This window comes from Gymnodraco acuticeps, unplaced genomic scaffold, assembly GCF_902827175.1.
Source record: "Gymnodraco acuticeps unplaced genomic scaffold, fGymAcu1.1, whole genome shotgun sequence".
NCBI lineage: Eukaryota > Metazoa > Chordata > Actinopteri > Perciformes > Bathydraconidae > Gymnodraco > Gymnodraco acuticeps.
In genome coordinates, this window is record NW_022991575.1 from 369,575 (window position 1) to 387,917 (window position 18,343).

The following is an 18,343-nucleotide window of genomic DNA, read 5'->3' on the forward strand; positions in this document are numbered from 1 at the left end:
TGCTCGGTTGAAGTCTTTGCGGTGTGTTCCAGTGCGACACATGGCCAAGACGCAGGAGAACACGCCGACGCAACAGTCTGCGTCAGCGAGTTCTCTGGTGACTGCTTGGTGTGTCAGGGCCTTAAGGCGCACAGAGGTGCCATACATTGGACATCTCTTAACCTCAGAGGGGTTAAAGGTGGACCCAGCTAAGGTGGTGCCAATCCGAGAGATGCCCCGGCCCACAGATGCAAAAGGGGTAATGCGTTTTTTGGGCATGGTTAACTATTTGGCAAAATTCTGTGAACACCTGTCTGAACTGTCTGTGTGAACCTCTGCGAGAGCTGACCCACAAGGATGGGATATGGGAGTGGGCAGAGCGGCATGAACATACTTGAGGGCACTTTTTCCTATTATGTGTTGGTAGATCCGGTTACTCATTGCGTCGCCAGCTTTATCAAGGTTTTCTTTACAAAGAAATATTTTTTAATCTTGTAAATTAACTGAAAAACAGGATTAAATGGGGAAACTACCCTGCACAAGTGCCCTTTTGACAAAAGATGCAAAGAAGACGGAGAGGGAGAGTAATAGAAACACTCTTTCTACTAAACTAAATCGGAAATAAATAAAATATGCCTACCTATTACCAGGTGTTTAACCCTGCCTTTATCCTTGCTCTTGGGTTTCTAGTTATTTGGGATTCTCACAGTAGTTTCTTGCTTTAGACAGTGGCATTAGCTAGGCTGCTAACGGTAGCCATGAGGCTAACGAAGTATGAAAATCAAAGGACAGAAAATATGTTTTCAAGTTCTTCGTCACGCAGCAAGTTTGATCAAATTTAGTGTGTCCTCTGGTTGTAGCTCTGAGGAAAACTGAAAGTGATCTGTCAACAAAAATAATAATACCAATTTGATAAACTAGTGGGAACACTTTTGGACTGTGTGGTAAAGAACACAAATCACTTTATCATGTTTAATCAGCTTTAATACTAAATTACCCAAAAAATGTATGTGAACATCTAGAATACGTTCATATTAAGAAGAACGGGTCATTACAATTTGTACACTTTTGGCACATGTAGATGAGGTTAGAAAAAAAGTGTTGTAACTCAAATGCACAACACAAGGCACATAAGTTAACTGACTATTAATCAGACTGCAAGTTATCTCAAACAATCGGTAAAATGATGCTTTAGTATATTTGTAGCTAATCAGTGGCAGTGCCATGCAATAAAATACTGTTTATTTCATAATCTCTTTCACGTAAAGTATCACAAAGCAGACCTGATTTAACACACTATAAAAATGAATACCACAAAAGGAACAGACATTACGAAAAATGTTAAACAACAAGTGACACACAACTTAATGTGTTATAGTTTAAGCTTATTTTTTTATACATAAATATATTGTGAAGCAATATGTTGTTACTATATCTGGAGTTAAAACCAAAAGGAAAATCCACCTCTAATTAAAGTCCTAATTCTATGCTGTGACATGCACAATGTACTTGAATTTAGCTGCAGTTACATGTGCTGTTTGAAGGACAGATAATGATATGTTCTACCTGTGTTAGACTCTTTTTTACCATTGTTAAAGTTTGAATCTGGTCAGCTTTGTTTCCTGAAATTCCACTTTCCCAAAATGTCAATGTTGCTCAACATAGAAACCCAGGCACAATTTGATGAAATTTTTGGTTATGCTATGGAAGCTCTGGAAAAGGCAGCTTCTTGCACTTAAACTTTGAGGGACTGAGACTAAAATACAACACCTAATATTAATATTTTATACTGAAGCATTTACCCTTATACCAACTCTACTAAGCTTCTGGAAATGTTTTAATGAGTCCGTCTATCCCAGAAAATAAGTTGAGGACAAACTGAAAATGGTGTTTGATGGGAATTAAGATGCTCTTTAAGTGTTTTCAGGTGGATTTTTCCTATAAAATGTACGCACGCACAAAAATATAATAATATAAAACACTTAAATGATAAAAAGGCCATTCAGTCAATGTTCTTCTCTTTGGTACGTGTTTAAAGGTGGGCACAAGCATCCACCTAAAGTGCTCTATATGGTACAGTAAGCTGGTCAGGCTTTTAAATAAACGTGGAGACTTTTTTATTTCTGACTGTGGCGAGTCTTAAATTAGGCTAAAATTGTCTGTTTTCTATCCAGCTGTCATTTTTCTCCAGTGACGCCACTCTGGAATACATCAGACCATCGTATGGACCGGATGTAGTCTGATAGGGTTCGAAGGTCCAAAAATAAAACATTTGAAGTGATAAAGCTTCAGTATGAGCTCTATTTTCTGACACACACACACTCAAACACATTGTGGCTCCACTCTCATCCCGTCCGTTCTGCTGGGTGTTTGGCTCCTCTGTTGTTGCAGAGTCTTTCGAGGGGTCGCAGCAGTTCATCCTCTCGGGGTCTGTACGGCACAACGTAGCTCTCCTCCTCCAGCAGGATACGGTTCAGTGTCTCCTCGTGGTTGATGTGGCGGCGCACCATCAGTATGTACTGTTTTCCCTCCTCCAGGTGGGGGCAGTCACACACGTTAGGGACCCACAAGAACTCCCGGTGCTCCAGGCGGAAGCCGTTGCGGTAGGTGTGGAGGATCTGGACGTCATACCGCGTCTCCTGGCCTCGGTACAGCTTTCCGAGCACCCGGGCACGGAATACTAACAGAGAAAATTCAATGAGATATTTAAATTCACATGTTAAAGTCATATTTAATTTAAACTACAAGGTTCCAACTCACCAAAGTCCTTCTGGCAATACTGTCTTTGGCGCTCCCTTCGACCTTTAATTCGATGACATTTCCCACAATGTCCTGCGCAAAAAAGTAAGCATAAAAAATAAGGATCACAAACATAGGCCTGATAAAAATAAGTACTTCAACATAAAAAAAATACATGCTTGCTTGCGGTGTATGAAAAGACGTTTAATAGGCATTTTATGAAATATCTGAGAATCGTTTACACATTTATGGGATGATGCTTAGCTGGGCTGTTTGCTGAGGTGAGGGTCAGGTTGGGAAAAGGTGAACATACTTCCTGGTGAAGGCTGAGGAAGGAGGTTTCTGTGGTTCTCCTCTCTCTGCAGGCGGGGCAGGATGGGCTGGTGGGGGGGCTGGCGACGGTTGTGGTGGGGAGATTGGCTAGGTGGCTTCATATGTCTTGAATCTGGGAGACATATATCAAACAAACACAGTGTTAACATGACATGTCTTCCCAGTCAGAGATTTTTTAAATAGTAGGTTACATTTTTGATAACACTTTTGCACTCGACATAAGATGGCTGGATGAAAGTTAAAACATTGTTGAAGACTTTGAAACATCATTCCTTCAAGCATAGGAAAATGTATCTACTCAGTCATGTGACCAGAGTGTAGTTTGTTTATAGCCCAAAGTTAGCGTTCTACTTCTGGCGATTGCTTTTAAGCCTCAAATTAATATTTGTTACCACAGAGCCATGAATTGACAATGGTACCAACAATAACTCTCTTTTGTCAAAAAGGAACTGCAGGCACAGTTTAGTTTAATATGCAGCACAACACATTAGGACATTTCTTTTTGCACAATGGTCTGATACTGATGAACAGGAAGGAGACAGCAGGTTTCTCTCAACATGTGGTGGTAGATTTATTCAAATAAATAACATGCCAAACCATGCATTCTATCCTCATTATGTCTTTTCCAAGAAACAAAACCATGACCAGACTAAGCAACAGAAAAGTTCACCTTGCTACCCAACAAACAACCAACACACTTCTTCTGGCAACATCAAGAGTCAAAGTGTGTTTTGGAAGAATCCATCAGCAGGTAAATGTTTGCAGAAAGGCTCAAAGATTTATTGCAGTGTTAGATAGATTCCGACAGAAGGCATGAGTTAGCTGTGTGAGGATTTCCATGTGAGTGTGAATATTTACGGAGAGATTCAGCACATGTGTACAGCAGGTTTATCAAGAGAGATGAACCAGCCGCATTCCTCAGCTGCTCAGCCAGTAGATAAACTCTTTTAAATCAAGTCTCGTAAAGATGGATTGTTTAAACCATTGTCGACCACACAGGTGTTTTCACTTATTGTTTCTTGCTCTCAGGACTTTGTAGGCTTGTAAATATTGCGATTGATTGACATTTCCCTCGTTCTCCTTTTAGTGTCTTGCACCTGTGAGCTTCCTCAATCATTTTTATTGGCGAACAAACGAAAACACCTGTGAGGGAGTGTAGGGATTTCAACTTGATCAAGATAAGTGTATTTGAATCCGGCCTGAATTTGAATGCGTCCTCCAAATTTAGTTATCACATACCAAACCCAAGTCAACTGAAACTCCATCAAGTTTTTGAGACAGCAAACAGTTACTTTTCTTTTTCAGCCTCAAACTTGACAGTAGAAGCATAAATGACAAGATCTCTATCAGACACCGTGCTCCTTCTGCATTATCTACGTGTGTTTTTTACACTATCCAAAGGTCCATTATTTGTATCTATCAGCATGACCTGATCATATTTTCACAGTCATACATCTCAGTGAGCCTGACTGTATATATATTGGACCCTGCTGTTTATTCTGGCATCATGGTGGCTATTTATGTAAACCCACACGCATGTAGACACAACGGCCCACATGGTTAGAGTGTTGATCATCAGATCAAGGGGCGTGGTGAACTCCAGTTCGAATCCCGCCTCGGCCGCCACTGTGTCAGGCCGTTGTGTCCTTGGGCAAGACACTTTACCCGCATTTGCTCCTGTGGGTAATGTCCACAGTAATGATTCTTACATGTCTAATATGTGTAATGTGTAATTGTAAAGCGCTTTGAGCACCTGTAAAAGCGCTCTAATAAAAAATGTAATGCATTATTATTATTATTATTATTATTATGGTAGTTTGATAAATTGATAACGTAATCATGTAATGACTAAGATTTAAAATGATTTAAACGTTATTCTATACATTTGTTTAAGGGCAATTAAATGAAGCTAGCTACAGGACTTACTCCAATGTGTTCGGGTGGTGACAGGGGAAGCCCGGGTGGTGACAGGGGAAGCCCGGGTGGTGACAGGGGAAGCCCGGGTGGTGGTGGTAGTTGTGGTTGTGGTGATTGGTTGATCCCAGGGGAGGTAGTTGTCAGTGTGGTGAGCTTGGCGCAGTGGACTCCTCCTCCCATGGTGGAGGGCGTATTGACCTGGTGGGAGCCAGTACTCATACTCGATCCCCGGGTTTCTGTCTGTAGCCAGCACCTGCACACAAGGACGGCACTGAAACTTATAGACTATTTTATTAGCTTAAAGAGCAGCTTACTTTGTCATACATTATACTACTACTACTATTTTGGCATCAAAGCAAGTCCTAGAAACAAGACCAAATATTTTGGTCTTGATCCTGATCCGAGTCCTCTAATATTTGGGATTTGTCAGCAACAAGTACGATCCGATACTTGTATTTGAATCTCAATTATTTTGTATGTGCTCCTCATAACCTTGGTATTGTAAGAGTTATTGTTTGGATTGCTAACCAACTAAACTAAACAAGCAATGAATGAAACTGCGTGATGACTAAATTGATGACACATGTTCCTTATGTCTTACAAAGCCAGAGGTAAAAGTTGCCTTAACCCTAAGGAGTAGGATTAACCCCTAACCCTAAGATTTAGTGTTACAAGGGTACTAGGCCAAATTATAGGCATTACATCCAGGCACTTTCCAGTAAGAAGTCCTGAGTGTTGCTGAATTTATTACAACTACCACATGAAACAAAGAGTACACTGTTCTGAGGATGCTTACAGCTACCATCAATGTTCTACAGAACTCCCAACAGCAGTGTTCTTACAGGAGAAAGCAATAGGTAACAGCTGTTTGGTAACTAACCAGATCTTTTTATAAAATACCTGCACAGGCTATGAATGGAACCATAAAATATTCATTCAAAGCTGATGTTTTTCTTCCCTTGGGAAATACTGAACGATGTGCAGAACAAGTATAATTTACAAGTATAATGCACAATGCAGAAAGGTACAATGTGTTTATCTATTGCTGTTTTGTAGCCTGACCAGAATGGCCTCAATAATAAATCCTGGTTTAACTGAAGCTTCTCGATGGCTTTTAGACATTTATTGCATTCTTTGGAGGGGGGTCCTTTTTCAGTTTCACTACCCATTTTTTCCTGTAAAGGTTGTTTTGAGGTTGCTTTCAGAGGGTTTTGTTTGTAGGCTGTACAGATTGTAAGGTCCTGAAGGCACATTTCTGATATTGGTAAGATCAACGAAACACCAAGAAGAGATTTCCAACTCCTGCGACCGGATGCTGACCAAACCATCCGGCATCAATATGTTAGAGCTCTCACCATGAGATGGAGGTCTTCCTGGGTGGGTCCTGGTACCTCGAAGCTCTCCCAGGTGTCTGCAGATCGCCGGTACACCAGTTTCGTCCCGGCTACATTGTACTCGCCCGGAATGCTGATCTTCCAGTTACCGTTGATCACAAACTGGGAGTGACCATTCTGGAGTGCTGGATAAGGGATCAAGGTACGGAAAGGAAGGAAGGAAAAGTTTGATGTTATTCAGAGTTGACCAGTCAGTCAAATATTTCTAAATGCCATACATTCTTCGTCCATATAAGGGGGTCATGCTCTCTGTGTTTGGTGTGCATAAACAGAAATATTTCCAGCTGGCTATATAAGGCAGCTGTCTCTCCTCAGCAGTGGGAAAGGGAATTTCCATGGCATGAAATGGAAACAAGTACCTTCACCTGCCTCGCCCCATTGGTCAGATAAAGCCTTTTATGAGCGTCCCCTTTCAGGAGCACAGTGTGCGCTGTTTGAGGGCCTGTTTTATTTTGGTCTCATAAACAAGGATAAGAATAGATGTCCTTGGTTATTATGTTGCCTGGAAAACACACAGCGGGTCCAGAGACCAGATAGGACTGCTGAGCCCACTGTCTCTGGGGAGAGGAAGTTATAGCAAGTCTAGGAAATACTTTAACTGCTGGATTAACACTTCAGCCATGGAGCCAGTGACGCAGAGGGAGTCCTATGCAGAGAGCTGAGACTGATATACAGAGCATCCCAGGAGTCATGTGTGTGTGTTTGGTGTGCATGGTCTTACCTAGATAATTCCTGCTGTTATCAGTGACTCGGATGTGAGTAGCTCCAGCTGGGATCATGGTCACTTCGTTGTATCCAAAAGGTCCGCCTGGCAAACGGAGACATTCAATTAGAAGCTCGGTTTAATGAGTCTCGTCTTTTTTTAAACTACTTAACATGATTAAAGGAAAAGTCAGTATTTACAAGCTTAAGACAGTTTTGCAACAAAGTGAAGCCCAGAAAAAAGAAGAATCAGATGGCTCTTTAAGTCATTTGAAGTTGTTTTAATCTTAAAAGGAGAACATCAAAAGAAAGTTTCGCATAATCTTTTAAGACTGTCTGTTGCATTATAGAGATAATTCTGAGATCAACAAGTGTCAGTGCAACTTTGAGATCAAACAGAATGAGAAGTTAAATGAATGTCAAAGGGCCCTTCATCATATTAACAACATTCATAACAAACAGTTGAGTTATGTGCATTATGATTACAGTGTGTTAAAGACCAAATCTAATGATATGTTATCCTTCACTGCAATACTCTTGGCCTTTCTTTAAATCACTGTCACTTGCCATACACTAAATAAATGGTACTTTTAATAAATAAATGCCTTGATTGCATAAGACTCCACTGTGAGGTTTGTGAGGTTTTTTTATGACTGTAATGACAGTTATTACTGCAATGTAATGCAAACTTAAAAGCATGTACATTCATCAAAACTAAAAACATAAAACCAAGGTTGCGAAATACTGTAATTCCATTTGCATTTAATTACAGACTGTGTGATTATAGCAATCAACACCACTAACATCGTCTTTGGGAACTTCAGAGTGTTTACAATGTAAACGCATTCATCATGGTGTCATCTGAGGTGGTTGCCATAGTGTTCATGTAAACTCACAAATCAAAATCACAACAACAAAGCAGCAGTGTTGTCCAGTTCATTTAGTTTCTTTCAAACCCTTAAACCAGTGCTGCTTGTTCAGATGCTGCGAACAACTATGCCTTAAATCCTGCTTCAATTCACCAGGATGCACTAACCATGTTTTAACAACAAGTAGATATTTAAAAGCAAGTATGTCAGCGTTTCTAGGTTTCAGATCCAGGCCTGAACAGATAGATTAATTTCTATTGTTTGCTCTTTAAAACATTCTTAGACTGAGAATGTAAAGCCATGTGTATAGTACTTTAGGTGTAAATAGGCAGGCCTGTTAATTCAATAGTAATTGCATTCATAATCTATTAATAGTTGTGGATTGATTCCAACCACAGCTGCAGGTCTTTAACATTTGACTGTACCATTACTGTTCAGTGCTGTGTGCTGTCACTTGAAACAGATTGCTGCACGCCTTCACTTTGTACTGAGCACTTTATATTTAGGGTTAGTCTTTGAATAGCATGCTATGCCATTTTTCAGCAATCAGTAACTCACAATAATCTGGATTAGTAATCAGATAATTATATCTTTGAACATATCTTGCCAGACATTGATGTGGCTCGTACAGTATTACAAAGCTCTTGGAAAGTCTTTATCATCTGTCATTATAAAACAATGACAATCTATGATGTCAGCAATGATTAACTGCTATCAATGGTTTACTAGATTTTAAAGCACAAAGACAGATAATTTTTTAATGAGCTGAAACCACAGCCCTTCAATATAGAGTGATATTTCACTTCTGAGCCAAAAAAAAAAAAAAGGCAGGGACAGCTCTATGGTTCTCCTGCTGCTCTGGAGTGTAAGGTGGCCGCGGGGTGAACCCCATTCATTACGGCTTTTGAAGAGCACGTAACTTTGGTTGCCCCGGCTCACCCGTCTCAGAGAGGAACTATTCACAAGGTTCATCTCTGGGCTTTAGCTACATGAAGATGTAGCGCTGTAACTGAGGGAGTGTCAGAGTTACAAACAGGCAGCGGGAAGCTCCAGGCCGTCGGTATTTGACCTTGTGAGGAGCGATTTTGTGCAGCCGCCCTCCATCAGATCTACCTCCTTTGGGAAACACAGCTGCAGGAGGAGGGACAACATCTCAAGGCTGTCGAGTCGCCCAAACAAAGCGGCCATTATCAGCATTATTTCTTGCTCAATCTGAGCCATTACGGCCGGCTTTTAGTTCTGCCGACCCACAGAGCTGTGGGAGGAAGCCACTCACAGAGGTGATCCTGAGCCAAGAGCCAAGAGCCAGAGGTGCTGGATGCTTTCTGTCAATCAGTGGTGGGCGAAACCATAGACCTTATATTTAAGTAGAAGTAGTGTTAAACTACTGAGCTCCACAACGCATTTCTTCAATGCCATATTCACGACAATGTCACATCCTTATACAGAGGCATTTGAATGCGTATGCGTCGTTCTTTGCCTCTACCCTTTGACCCCTAAACAGTACATTTGGGTCGAAATGATGGAACACATGTTTATTTTGTTGCATGTCTTAGTTTGAGTGGTTTTGGTATACAGTTACACACATTTCTAAGTTGGTTTGTTGGTCTGTGTTTTTGGTAACCCTGTTTTCCAAGTTGGTTTTAGTTTACAGATTTATTGCCATAATAGTTCATCTAATTTTAATACTTTAACAACTTTGACAAAAAACTCCTCCTCCCCACATGTTGAACAGAAGAGTGACCGCATGTTGCCCTCTGAACTGCAGATACAGTATGAACGTGGGTATAACATGTTTTGGTGGCATCCAGCCGGAGTTCCATTTAGAGATTGAAGAACTCTGCGTTTTTCCTCAAATCTTAACCACTGTAATTTTGGAGCTACATTTCCTCCTGGAAGGCAAAACTATTTACCATACTTAATCTTCATGTCATCAGAGAACAATAACCTTTTGATTAAACCTGAATGACTAATGACCTTTTTTGGAGGGAAAACACAAAGAGGGCTTGGATTTATCCCCAGATCGTGTTGGTTTGATACTGCTGCAATTGATTCCTCATGGAGATTATACGGTGATTGTGTGTGTGTGTGTGTGTGTGTGTGTGTGTGTGTGTGTGTGTGTGTGTGTGTGTGTGTGTGTGTGTGTGTGTGTGTTTCCTACCTGCCTCCAGACCGTTGCTCTGGTACACGCTCTTGTGGTGCATGCAGGTGGTGTTTTGTCCTCCACACACCATGCAAGCGTCCTCCTGCTGCTTTGAGCCCAAGATGGAGTCACAGCCGGGCGTCTGTATGACACACACACACACAACATTACAATACATTACATGTCACTTGTTAGACGCTTTATCCAAAGCGACTTACATACTCAATACTGTGGGCAATTCCCACAGGAGCAATTTGGGGTGAAGTGTCTTGCCCAGGGACACAACGACATGCTGACTGCAGTGGGGTTCGAACTTGAGTCAACAGTTAAATCTGGTTAAATGTGTTTTTTCTCTCACAGCGTGTTGTGCCTTTGCACTCACATATACACATTTCAGACGAAAGCCTTTGCTCAAACTTTCTTTTTGTCTGATGTAAGTTCACCTTAACCTTTAAGGCAAAGGTTAATCTCAACCCACTCTCTTCCTCCTTCTCTTATTTGCTGTTCCCTGTCATGTTCTCCTCCTCACAAACATTTACTTTGGCATTTACAACAGAAGGACGGGTCACAGAGTTGTCTCTGTAAATCTTAAAATGCCAAAACAAAGAGCATGGAGGATGAGCTGGGTGGTTTCGGTTGTGAGGAGAATCTTATTACTAGACTGATTACAGTGTCCGGCCTTCATCTCACAGTGTGCAGAGCGGACCAATCAAGGGGGAGGTCCCGGGCAAGAGTGCAACAATCTAGGGAACCTAAAATCAGCCCCCTAAGCCTTTTTAAAAATACAAAAACACTCCAAGCATCTGTGTGTGCACAGGAAATGAGTTGTCAGTGACAAAGTAGTAGAGTGCACGAGGGCCCCACTGAGGGAGTCACTAAGGTCCACCAGAATCATTCAAGTAACTTTGAGAGTGGAGGAATAAACTTGCTGCTGCTCATTCTTTCTGCAACATTCAGGATTCAATGACAGGTTTGAGTTGGTTGTGTGCTCTACTGTTCCCTTTGGTATGTGATTAGACCAGTATTTAAACAATGGGTCCATTCATTTATTGGTGAGTCAACATAATATTAACAACAATTCTAAATAATGTATGAATTGTTTTGGTCGTGACATTTTTTTAGGGTTTTAAATAACTTGAGAACTATTGAGTGGATAGGGAAAGTGAAATGTGCTGCAGATCCAACGTCCCTTTACGATACATCTTAACAACTCCATTAGCGCCTTTAACAGCATACAATTTGTATCCGTCTTTGGTTGATAAGCACATTTCTGAGACGTCTTTATATTCCCATCACTTTTACCTAGTGTTACTCTAAATGCTAATTAGAAAATGTGGAATGTTGGAAAATGCTGACTTTTTAGTAACATTGAGCCACTTATTGAGCTATAGACTCTTGCTTGAGTCCTTTTTATCATTGTAAACTGAGCAAAAAATGAATATCTAGGTTTGGACTGTGGACTGAGTCTTCTGGTATTTGATGATGTCAACCATTTTTTACTTTTTAATTGATTGGTAGACAAAAGTTATAATTATTGATTGAACAAACTCTTAGATCAACATTTTGCCAGTAAAACTACTTAACCAAATTGAATGTAAAAGAGCTTCTACACACAGATGGCTGCAGATAGCACATGAGCACACGTAGACGTGTTCTGCAGTCTGATCTCATTGGTGACCATCAGCTCTCCACTCCAGCTGCAGGCAGCATCTGCTTCCTGTTTCAGTCCTGTGCTGCTCTGACCTCGGCTAGAGGAGCCAATGACCCATAAATCCACGTATATACACCACTCGTTAGCATGCAAAACATACAAAGACATATGTAAACATACATATGCATTAATCCTCTGTCAGTGCAGTAAAAATAACTTGAGTTATTAGTTCACCCCCATGTAGCAGATGTGTCTACTGAGTACTAGGATGCATCTCATTACTCTGCATGTGCTGCGCTGCAGGACCCAAGGGATGCAAGTTCATTTCCATCTGTGTGAGGAGGGTGAGAGGGGTGAGCAGGGGACAGGCTGGGAGCATGACGTTTGGACTGAGTGCAGAGCAGAGCTGTAATGCTGGCTGAAGGCTGCAGTCCACACTGATGAGTGCACTCTGGTCCTAACGCACAGCATGGAGTAGAGTTCTCCAGAGACTCAACATCACTTACACCACAACAGGGTGGAAATGGAGTGAGAAACCTCCACTCAATCCATCCTCGCTTTGAAATTAACATCAGAGAAAAAGAAGTTGGAGGAGTGATTTGTGCAGGTGTATGTTTGTATATGTGAATTTGCAACTTGCAATACAGTATAATTTGTCAAGCACTGATTTCTATATTCAAACATATACTTATTTTTGACGTCCATATCAACCCCATACTCATCATTTTTGTTGGATACATCTGCTACAGTGCTCCATAATATGGCAGCAATGCCCCTAGCACAACAAGGACAACAGCATGTTTTTGCCCCATATGGCAAACGTGAAAATGGATCAATGTCAGAGGAGTTGTGTGAGGCTTCAAGGCTCTGGAGGAATATGCTACATTTATTTTTTCATTAGATGTGTTGGATGCTTTATCGACTCACATTAAAGTGGCATTTAAAGAAACTCGGCCTCAAAATACAAAGATGTCTTCGAATTAAATTCAGCATTGTCACTCACATTCAAATTCTACATTTTCCCTCCTGGTAATTATTAAAAAATAGACCAAAGAGATCATCATTAGTTAATGATATTGACTGAAATTAAACATTTGACAGGGATTGTATCGCCCAGAGCATTTAGCTAATTTAAGAAATCAGCCATCACAGAGCTTGATATTTGGTAGGTAGAGTGTGCTGGTATCAGTGAACAGAAGCCAAAGTTGATCCTCACAAAACATTCAGCAGGTCAAATCCCTTCCGCTTGTTCAATATGACTATTTTGGCAACTATGGTGTTTTGTTTTGCCCCAACATACCATAAGAATTTTCCCTAGAAACGGGGTTGAACTCCAACACCAGTTTGGTATTGTTGACACTCACCAGGCAGCGCCCGTTGACACACACAGCTCCAGGCTCCTTGGCGCAGGCCGTGCCATCGAGCACACGGCCAAAGTTGTAGTAGAAGTTGTGACCCAGGGCCAGGCAGCTCAGTTCACAGGGGTTAGAGCCTGGCAGGGAAGAGCTTCAGTCAGTGATTCATTAGTTTATTATGGGAAAACAGGCGAGGCAGAAGGAAAGGGAGGGAGGAGGCTGTGAAACAGAAACAGGCAGGAGGTGAAGATAAGAATCTGGGAGAGAGCAGAGTGAAAGAGAGGAGGCAAAAAAACTAACAGATGTCATGGAAAACTCATGTGGATTAATTACACAGCATGCCTCACAGTGGACACGAGAGCTTTCCATCATGGAAACGTAACTATCTGACTTCCAAACATAGTCAAATTATAATTCACTCCAATCTGCTAAACCACAAGAATGAGTGTCCATCAGTCCTTAGTGTGGACGCACAAACTTCCTCAAGGCCAGAGGAGTTCGGTCCACAGAGGCCTTTTACACAGTTGTATTTTTTGGTATTTATCCACTGCCAGTGACAGTGAAAACATTGTATCTCCTAACAACAAGTTATCAGTAACTGAACAGAAAGTTGACTTCACTGACCTCCGTGAAAGGTGGTCCATCTGAAGGAGGTTCCAGCCACTAACGGTCGGTCATTGAAGGCAGAACACTGCATCTCTCTGAAGTCCTCCGAGCTGGGGGGGCACTCCGACACACACACACACACACACACACACACACACACACACACACACACACACACACCACACACACACACACACACACACACACACACCACACACACACACACACACACACACACACACACACACACACACACACACACACACACACACCACACACACACACACACACACACACACACACACACACACACACACACACACACACACACACACACACACACACACACACACACACACACACACACACCACACACACACACACACACACACACACACACACACACACACACACACACACACACACACACACACACACACACACACACACACACACACACACACACACACACACACACACACACACACACACACTTTTTTACTCCCTCCTATATGGTAGTGCACTCTTCATGACAGTTTTTTTGTATTAGATTTTTTAAATTGCATTGCTTACACTTTTGTAATCTATTACATCGTAATAACCCCCTATATCATGATTTGTATTGTAACACAAGACACTTGCCAATGAAGTGGTGTAGGAATGAGTCCTAGAACCCAGAAATGTGTTATCATATTTTACCATTTCTGGTTCCCTTCAGCGTTTTTTGTATGCGTTTCTGCTTAGATGCCTGAAATAAGATCTTTGCAAGCTTAACATGGCAAGTTTTATTATATGTCTTCACTGCACCACTCTATACCCAGCTTTAACAATACATGAGCCGAGTGGTGAGTAGGGGGAAAAAGGAGAAGGAGAGAGGTTGAGGATTTGTGTCCATTCATTGAAAGCTCTGAGCTAATCACACCGCACCAACTGCCAAATGCACACACATTCAAACATGCTTAAACACGCTGCAACCCATGTGTGTGGTTTTCCTTTAATCAATAAGGGCAACAGTGACATGCTGTCCAAACACACACATACACACAAGCTGACAACACATTTCTAACACAATAGCAGGTCTGATAGCTGACTGCAGCAGGTCTGTGTTTAATCCCTGAGTTCAGTGCAGTGAAGACACAAGTTAATATGTCGTTGAAATTCCAGTTCACACCCTGAAACACCAACCCCGACCACGCCTATATGACCAACTTCTATAGCAAACATCATCCATTGTTCTAAGAAGTTTGCATCGAAAAGACATTTTTCATACAGTGTGAAAAGCGTTATTCTGAAATGACCTTAGTGTTGCAGATCTTGTATTGTCTGGGCTCTCCTGAACATGGTCCACCCACTGGGTTCCTGGGACACAGAAGCAATACAAGTAATGTAATGTGTTATCAACATATGTGAATGATGTTCCAAAATATTTGTTAAACACACTATACACAACTGTATGAACTACCTCAAACAATAATTTCAGATATATTATTTTATTATGTATTTAATGTTTCTCTAAAAATCCTGCATTCAAACAAAGTTAGAACATTAATGTACTTCAAATTACCAAAAACTAGAAGTTAATTAGTTGATGCTATTTTGTTTTGATAATCTAAATGTGCAGAGTGACTAGTAACTAAAGCTAAATAAAATGGCCTACCAAATACTACATACATGTAGTGGAGTAAAAAGTACAATATTTGCCTCTAAATTGTGAGTATAAATAAAGTACAAGTGGCTCAAAACGGTTGTTAAGTTTTGATGAATGATGAATCCTTTGTTACACTCCTCCACTGGAAACAGACAACACTTAAGCTTCAGTTGCAACTTTAATTGTGATTTCTGAGGATCATTGGTGACATATTTGAAATGTATTACATTTTGAAAGATTGATGCTGTAGTCTGAGTGACCCTGCGGGACCCCGCTGACATTTACCTTGTGATGCAGGTGCGAGTCCTGACTGAGGCTCCGCCCCCGCAGCTACGGGAACAGACAGACCAGCCGCTCCACGGCGCCCACTCGTTCCTGAAGTGCAGCTGCCGCCGGGCGCGGGTCGGACGCACTGATGACGCCTCGCTGGAGGGATGCCACGCAGAAACCCATGACTGAGACATAAACGACAGAGAGAGACAGTTTAATACTGACATTAAACACTTTAAACAAAGCGAAACAGAGACACAGCAAAAAGTAAGCTGGTAAGCAGTAATGGAAATCAACTAAGTACATTTACTTACTGCTATAGTAAAATAATTGAGACTTGTTAGATTAATATTTTACATTTAGTATTTGTTCAACTACCAACTAGCAATGCATACAAAGTTTGGTGGTTAAAATAGGCTCCACATTGACCAGCTACAACATTAGCTATTATGATAATAATTTGATATTAGAGTATATGCCTTAATAGCATATTAGTGATGGGGTCAATCTACTACATAAATAGTGGTAATGGGTTTCATTCAGATGTTCATCTCAGTTTCCTATGTCACTTGGGTTACTTTCTAATGAAAACAAAGCTCCCACAATATGAGTACCTACACCAGCTGTTGGAGAACTATCTTTGCAAAGCTGCACAACATTTATTTCACAATCCAATCAGGGCGGACTAGGCTGGTTCAAAGTGGGGCTTAAAGAAACAGGCGCTCAAACGGAGCATTTCAGACGGACAGTGAATACAGGTATTTCTAGACAGACAGTATGAGAGAAAATAATGTGTTTTCAGAACATTAAAGTATGAAAACATGTTCTAGTAGAAACCTAAAATACAAATACAAACCCTACATATTGGCATGATATTTCCCCTTTAAGTACATAACAGAGTATTTTTACTGAAAAGAGGAACCCGTTAAAAAAAAACAATGTCCCTACATTCTTTGCAATTGTAGTCTATTACAATGTTCCCACAGAGATCAGACTGTTCAGTTTCTATTCTGATCTGCTTTTTCTCCATGTATTGTGGTTTCTTGGACCCAATATAACTGCTGCTGTGAAGCCATGCAGTCAGGGACAACATGACTCTGCTCCCAACTGTGATGTTTAAATGTTCAAAGCTGTCAGGAGGCAACTGGCTACTGTCAGCAGCTCTCAATCCCTGCATGTGTGTGGGTTAGAGATGAAGACAGAGAGGCTACAGTTTTGGCAGTATGATGGGATATCATTTGTGGAAGGGAAAACTTGTGTTGGGGGGAGTTAAGTGTGACGCCAAACAAAAGCTTCTATTAATAACAGAAAATCCACCTGGCAGATTCATTTAAAGAGTATATCGTGTACAGAAATGACCTTGTGAGCCTGGTGGATCAGGACCATCACAGCCAAACAATACAAAATTATTAGAGATATCTCAATGGCGCTCCTCAAACACATTCCAGAGTTTATGCCCTGGAGGAGGACTGAAACTGGCAGCACTCCCAAAAGTTCCTCATACAGGAGCTGGATCACACACAGTTCTTTAACTCTTCACACATTACATTACATTACATTGCATTTAGCTGACGCTTTTATCCAAAGCGACTTACAATAAGTACATTCGACCAGGAAGACACAACCTTGAAGAAAACAGAATCATATAAGTACATCAGGTTTCATAGAGCCAAAACATTTCAAGTGCTACTCAACTGGCTTTAGATAAGCCAGCCCTTTATTAGTATATAAGTGCTTTGTTAATAGTTCTATCGCTCGAAGTGGAGTCGAAAGAGATGAGTTTTCAGTCTGCGCCGGAAGATGTGCAAGCTTTCTGCTGTCCTGATGTCAATGGGGAGCTCATTCCACCATCTTGGAGCCAGGATAGCAAACCCACGTGTTTTTGCCGATGGGAACTTGGGTCCCCCTCGCAGCGAGGGCGCAGCGAGTCGTTTGGCTGATGCAGAGCGTAGTGCACGCGCTGGGGTGTACGGTTTAACCATGTCCTGGATGTACGAAGGGCCAGATCCATTCGCAGCATGGTAAGCAAGTACCAGTGTCTTGAAGTGGATTCTAGCAGTTACCGGAAGCCAGTGAAGGGAGCGGAGGAGCGGCGTGGTGTGGGAGAATTTAGGAAGGTTGAAGACCAGACGAGCCGCTGCATTCTGGATGAGCTGCAGAGGTCGGATGGCACATGCAGGTAGACCAGCCAGGAGGGAGTTGCAGTAGTCTAGGCGTGAGATGACGAGAGCCTGGACCAGAACCTGTGTCGCTTTCTGAGTCAGCTGGGGACGTATCTTCCTGATGTTGTAAAGCGTGTATCTGCAGCAGCGGGTTGTGGCAGCTATGTTTGCAGTGAAGGACAGGTTGTTATCTAGGGTCACACCCAGATTCCTTGCAGTCTGAGTTGGGGAAACAACTGAGGTGCCGATGTTGATTGTTAGGTCAAGAGTGGGACAATCTTTTCCCGGAAGGAAGAGCAGCTCAGTCTTGTCAAGGTTGAGCTTGAGGTGGTGAGCAGACATCCACTGAGAGATGTCAGCTAGACAAGCAGAGATGCGTGCGACGACCTGGGTCTCTGAGCGGGGAAAGGACAGAATTAATTGGGTGTCGTCAGCGTAGCAGTGGTATGAAAAACCATGCGGGCTAATGACTGATCCGAGTGAGTTTGTGTACAGGGAGAAGAGGAGGGGACCAAGAACAGAGCCCTGAGGGACACACAAACACACACACACACACACACACACACACACACACA

General features: G+C 41.8%; 1 protein-coding gene across 1 annotated transcript in view; it reads right to left on the bottom strand.

Annotated features, from left to right (window-relative positions):
- Positions 1 to 937: 937 nt before the first annotated feature.
- adamtsl5 (ADAMTS like 5) overlaps positions 938 to 18,343 on the bottom strand; it is a 34,356-nt gene continuing 16,950 nt past the window's right edge. Inside the window, exons 3-13 of the mRNA XM_034197476.1 lie at positions 15,622 to 15,791; positions 14,988 to 15,047; positions 13,707 to 13,813; positions 13,092 to 13,219; positions 10,095 to 10,218; positions 7,084 to 7,170; positions 6,324 to 6,487; positions 4,978 to 5,221; positions 3,032 to 3,163; positions 2,740 to 2,811; positions 938 to 2,659 (exon numbers count right to left, since the gene is read on the bottom strand). Of these exons, the coding sequence (XP_034053367.1) occupies positions 2,325 to 2,659; positions 2,740 to 2,811; positions 3,032 to 3,163; positions 4,978 to 5,221; positions 6,324 to 6,487; positions 7,084 to 7,170; positions 10,095 to 10,218; positions 13,092 to 13,219; positions 13,707 to 13,813; positions 14,988 to 15,047; positions 15,622 to 15,791 (1,623 nt within the window). The 3' untranslated portion in view covers positions 938 to 2,324. The remainder of the gene's footprint in view (positions 2,660 to 2,739; positions 2,812 to 3,031; positions 3,164 to 4,977; positions 5,222 to 6,323; positions 6,488 to 7,083; positions 7,171 to 10,094; positions 10,219 to 13,091; positions 13,220 to 13,706; positions 13,814 to 14,987; positions 15,048 to 15,621; positions 15,792 to 18,343) is intronic.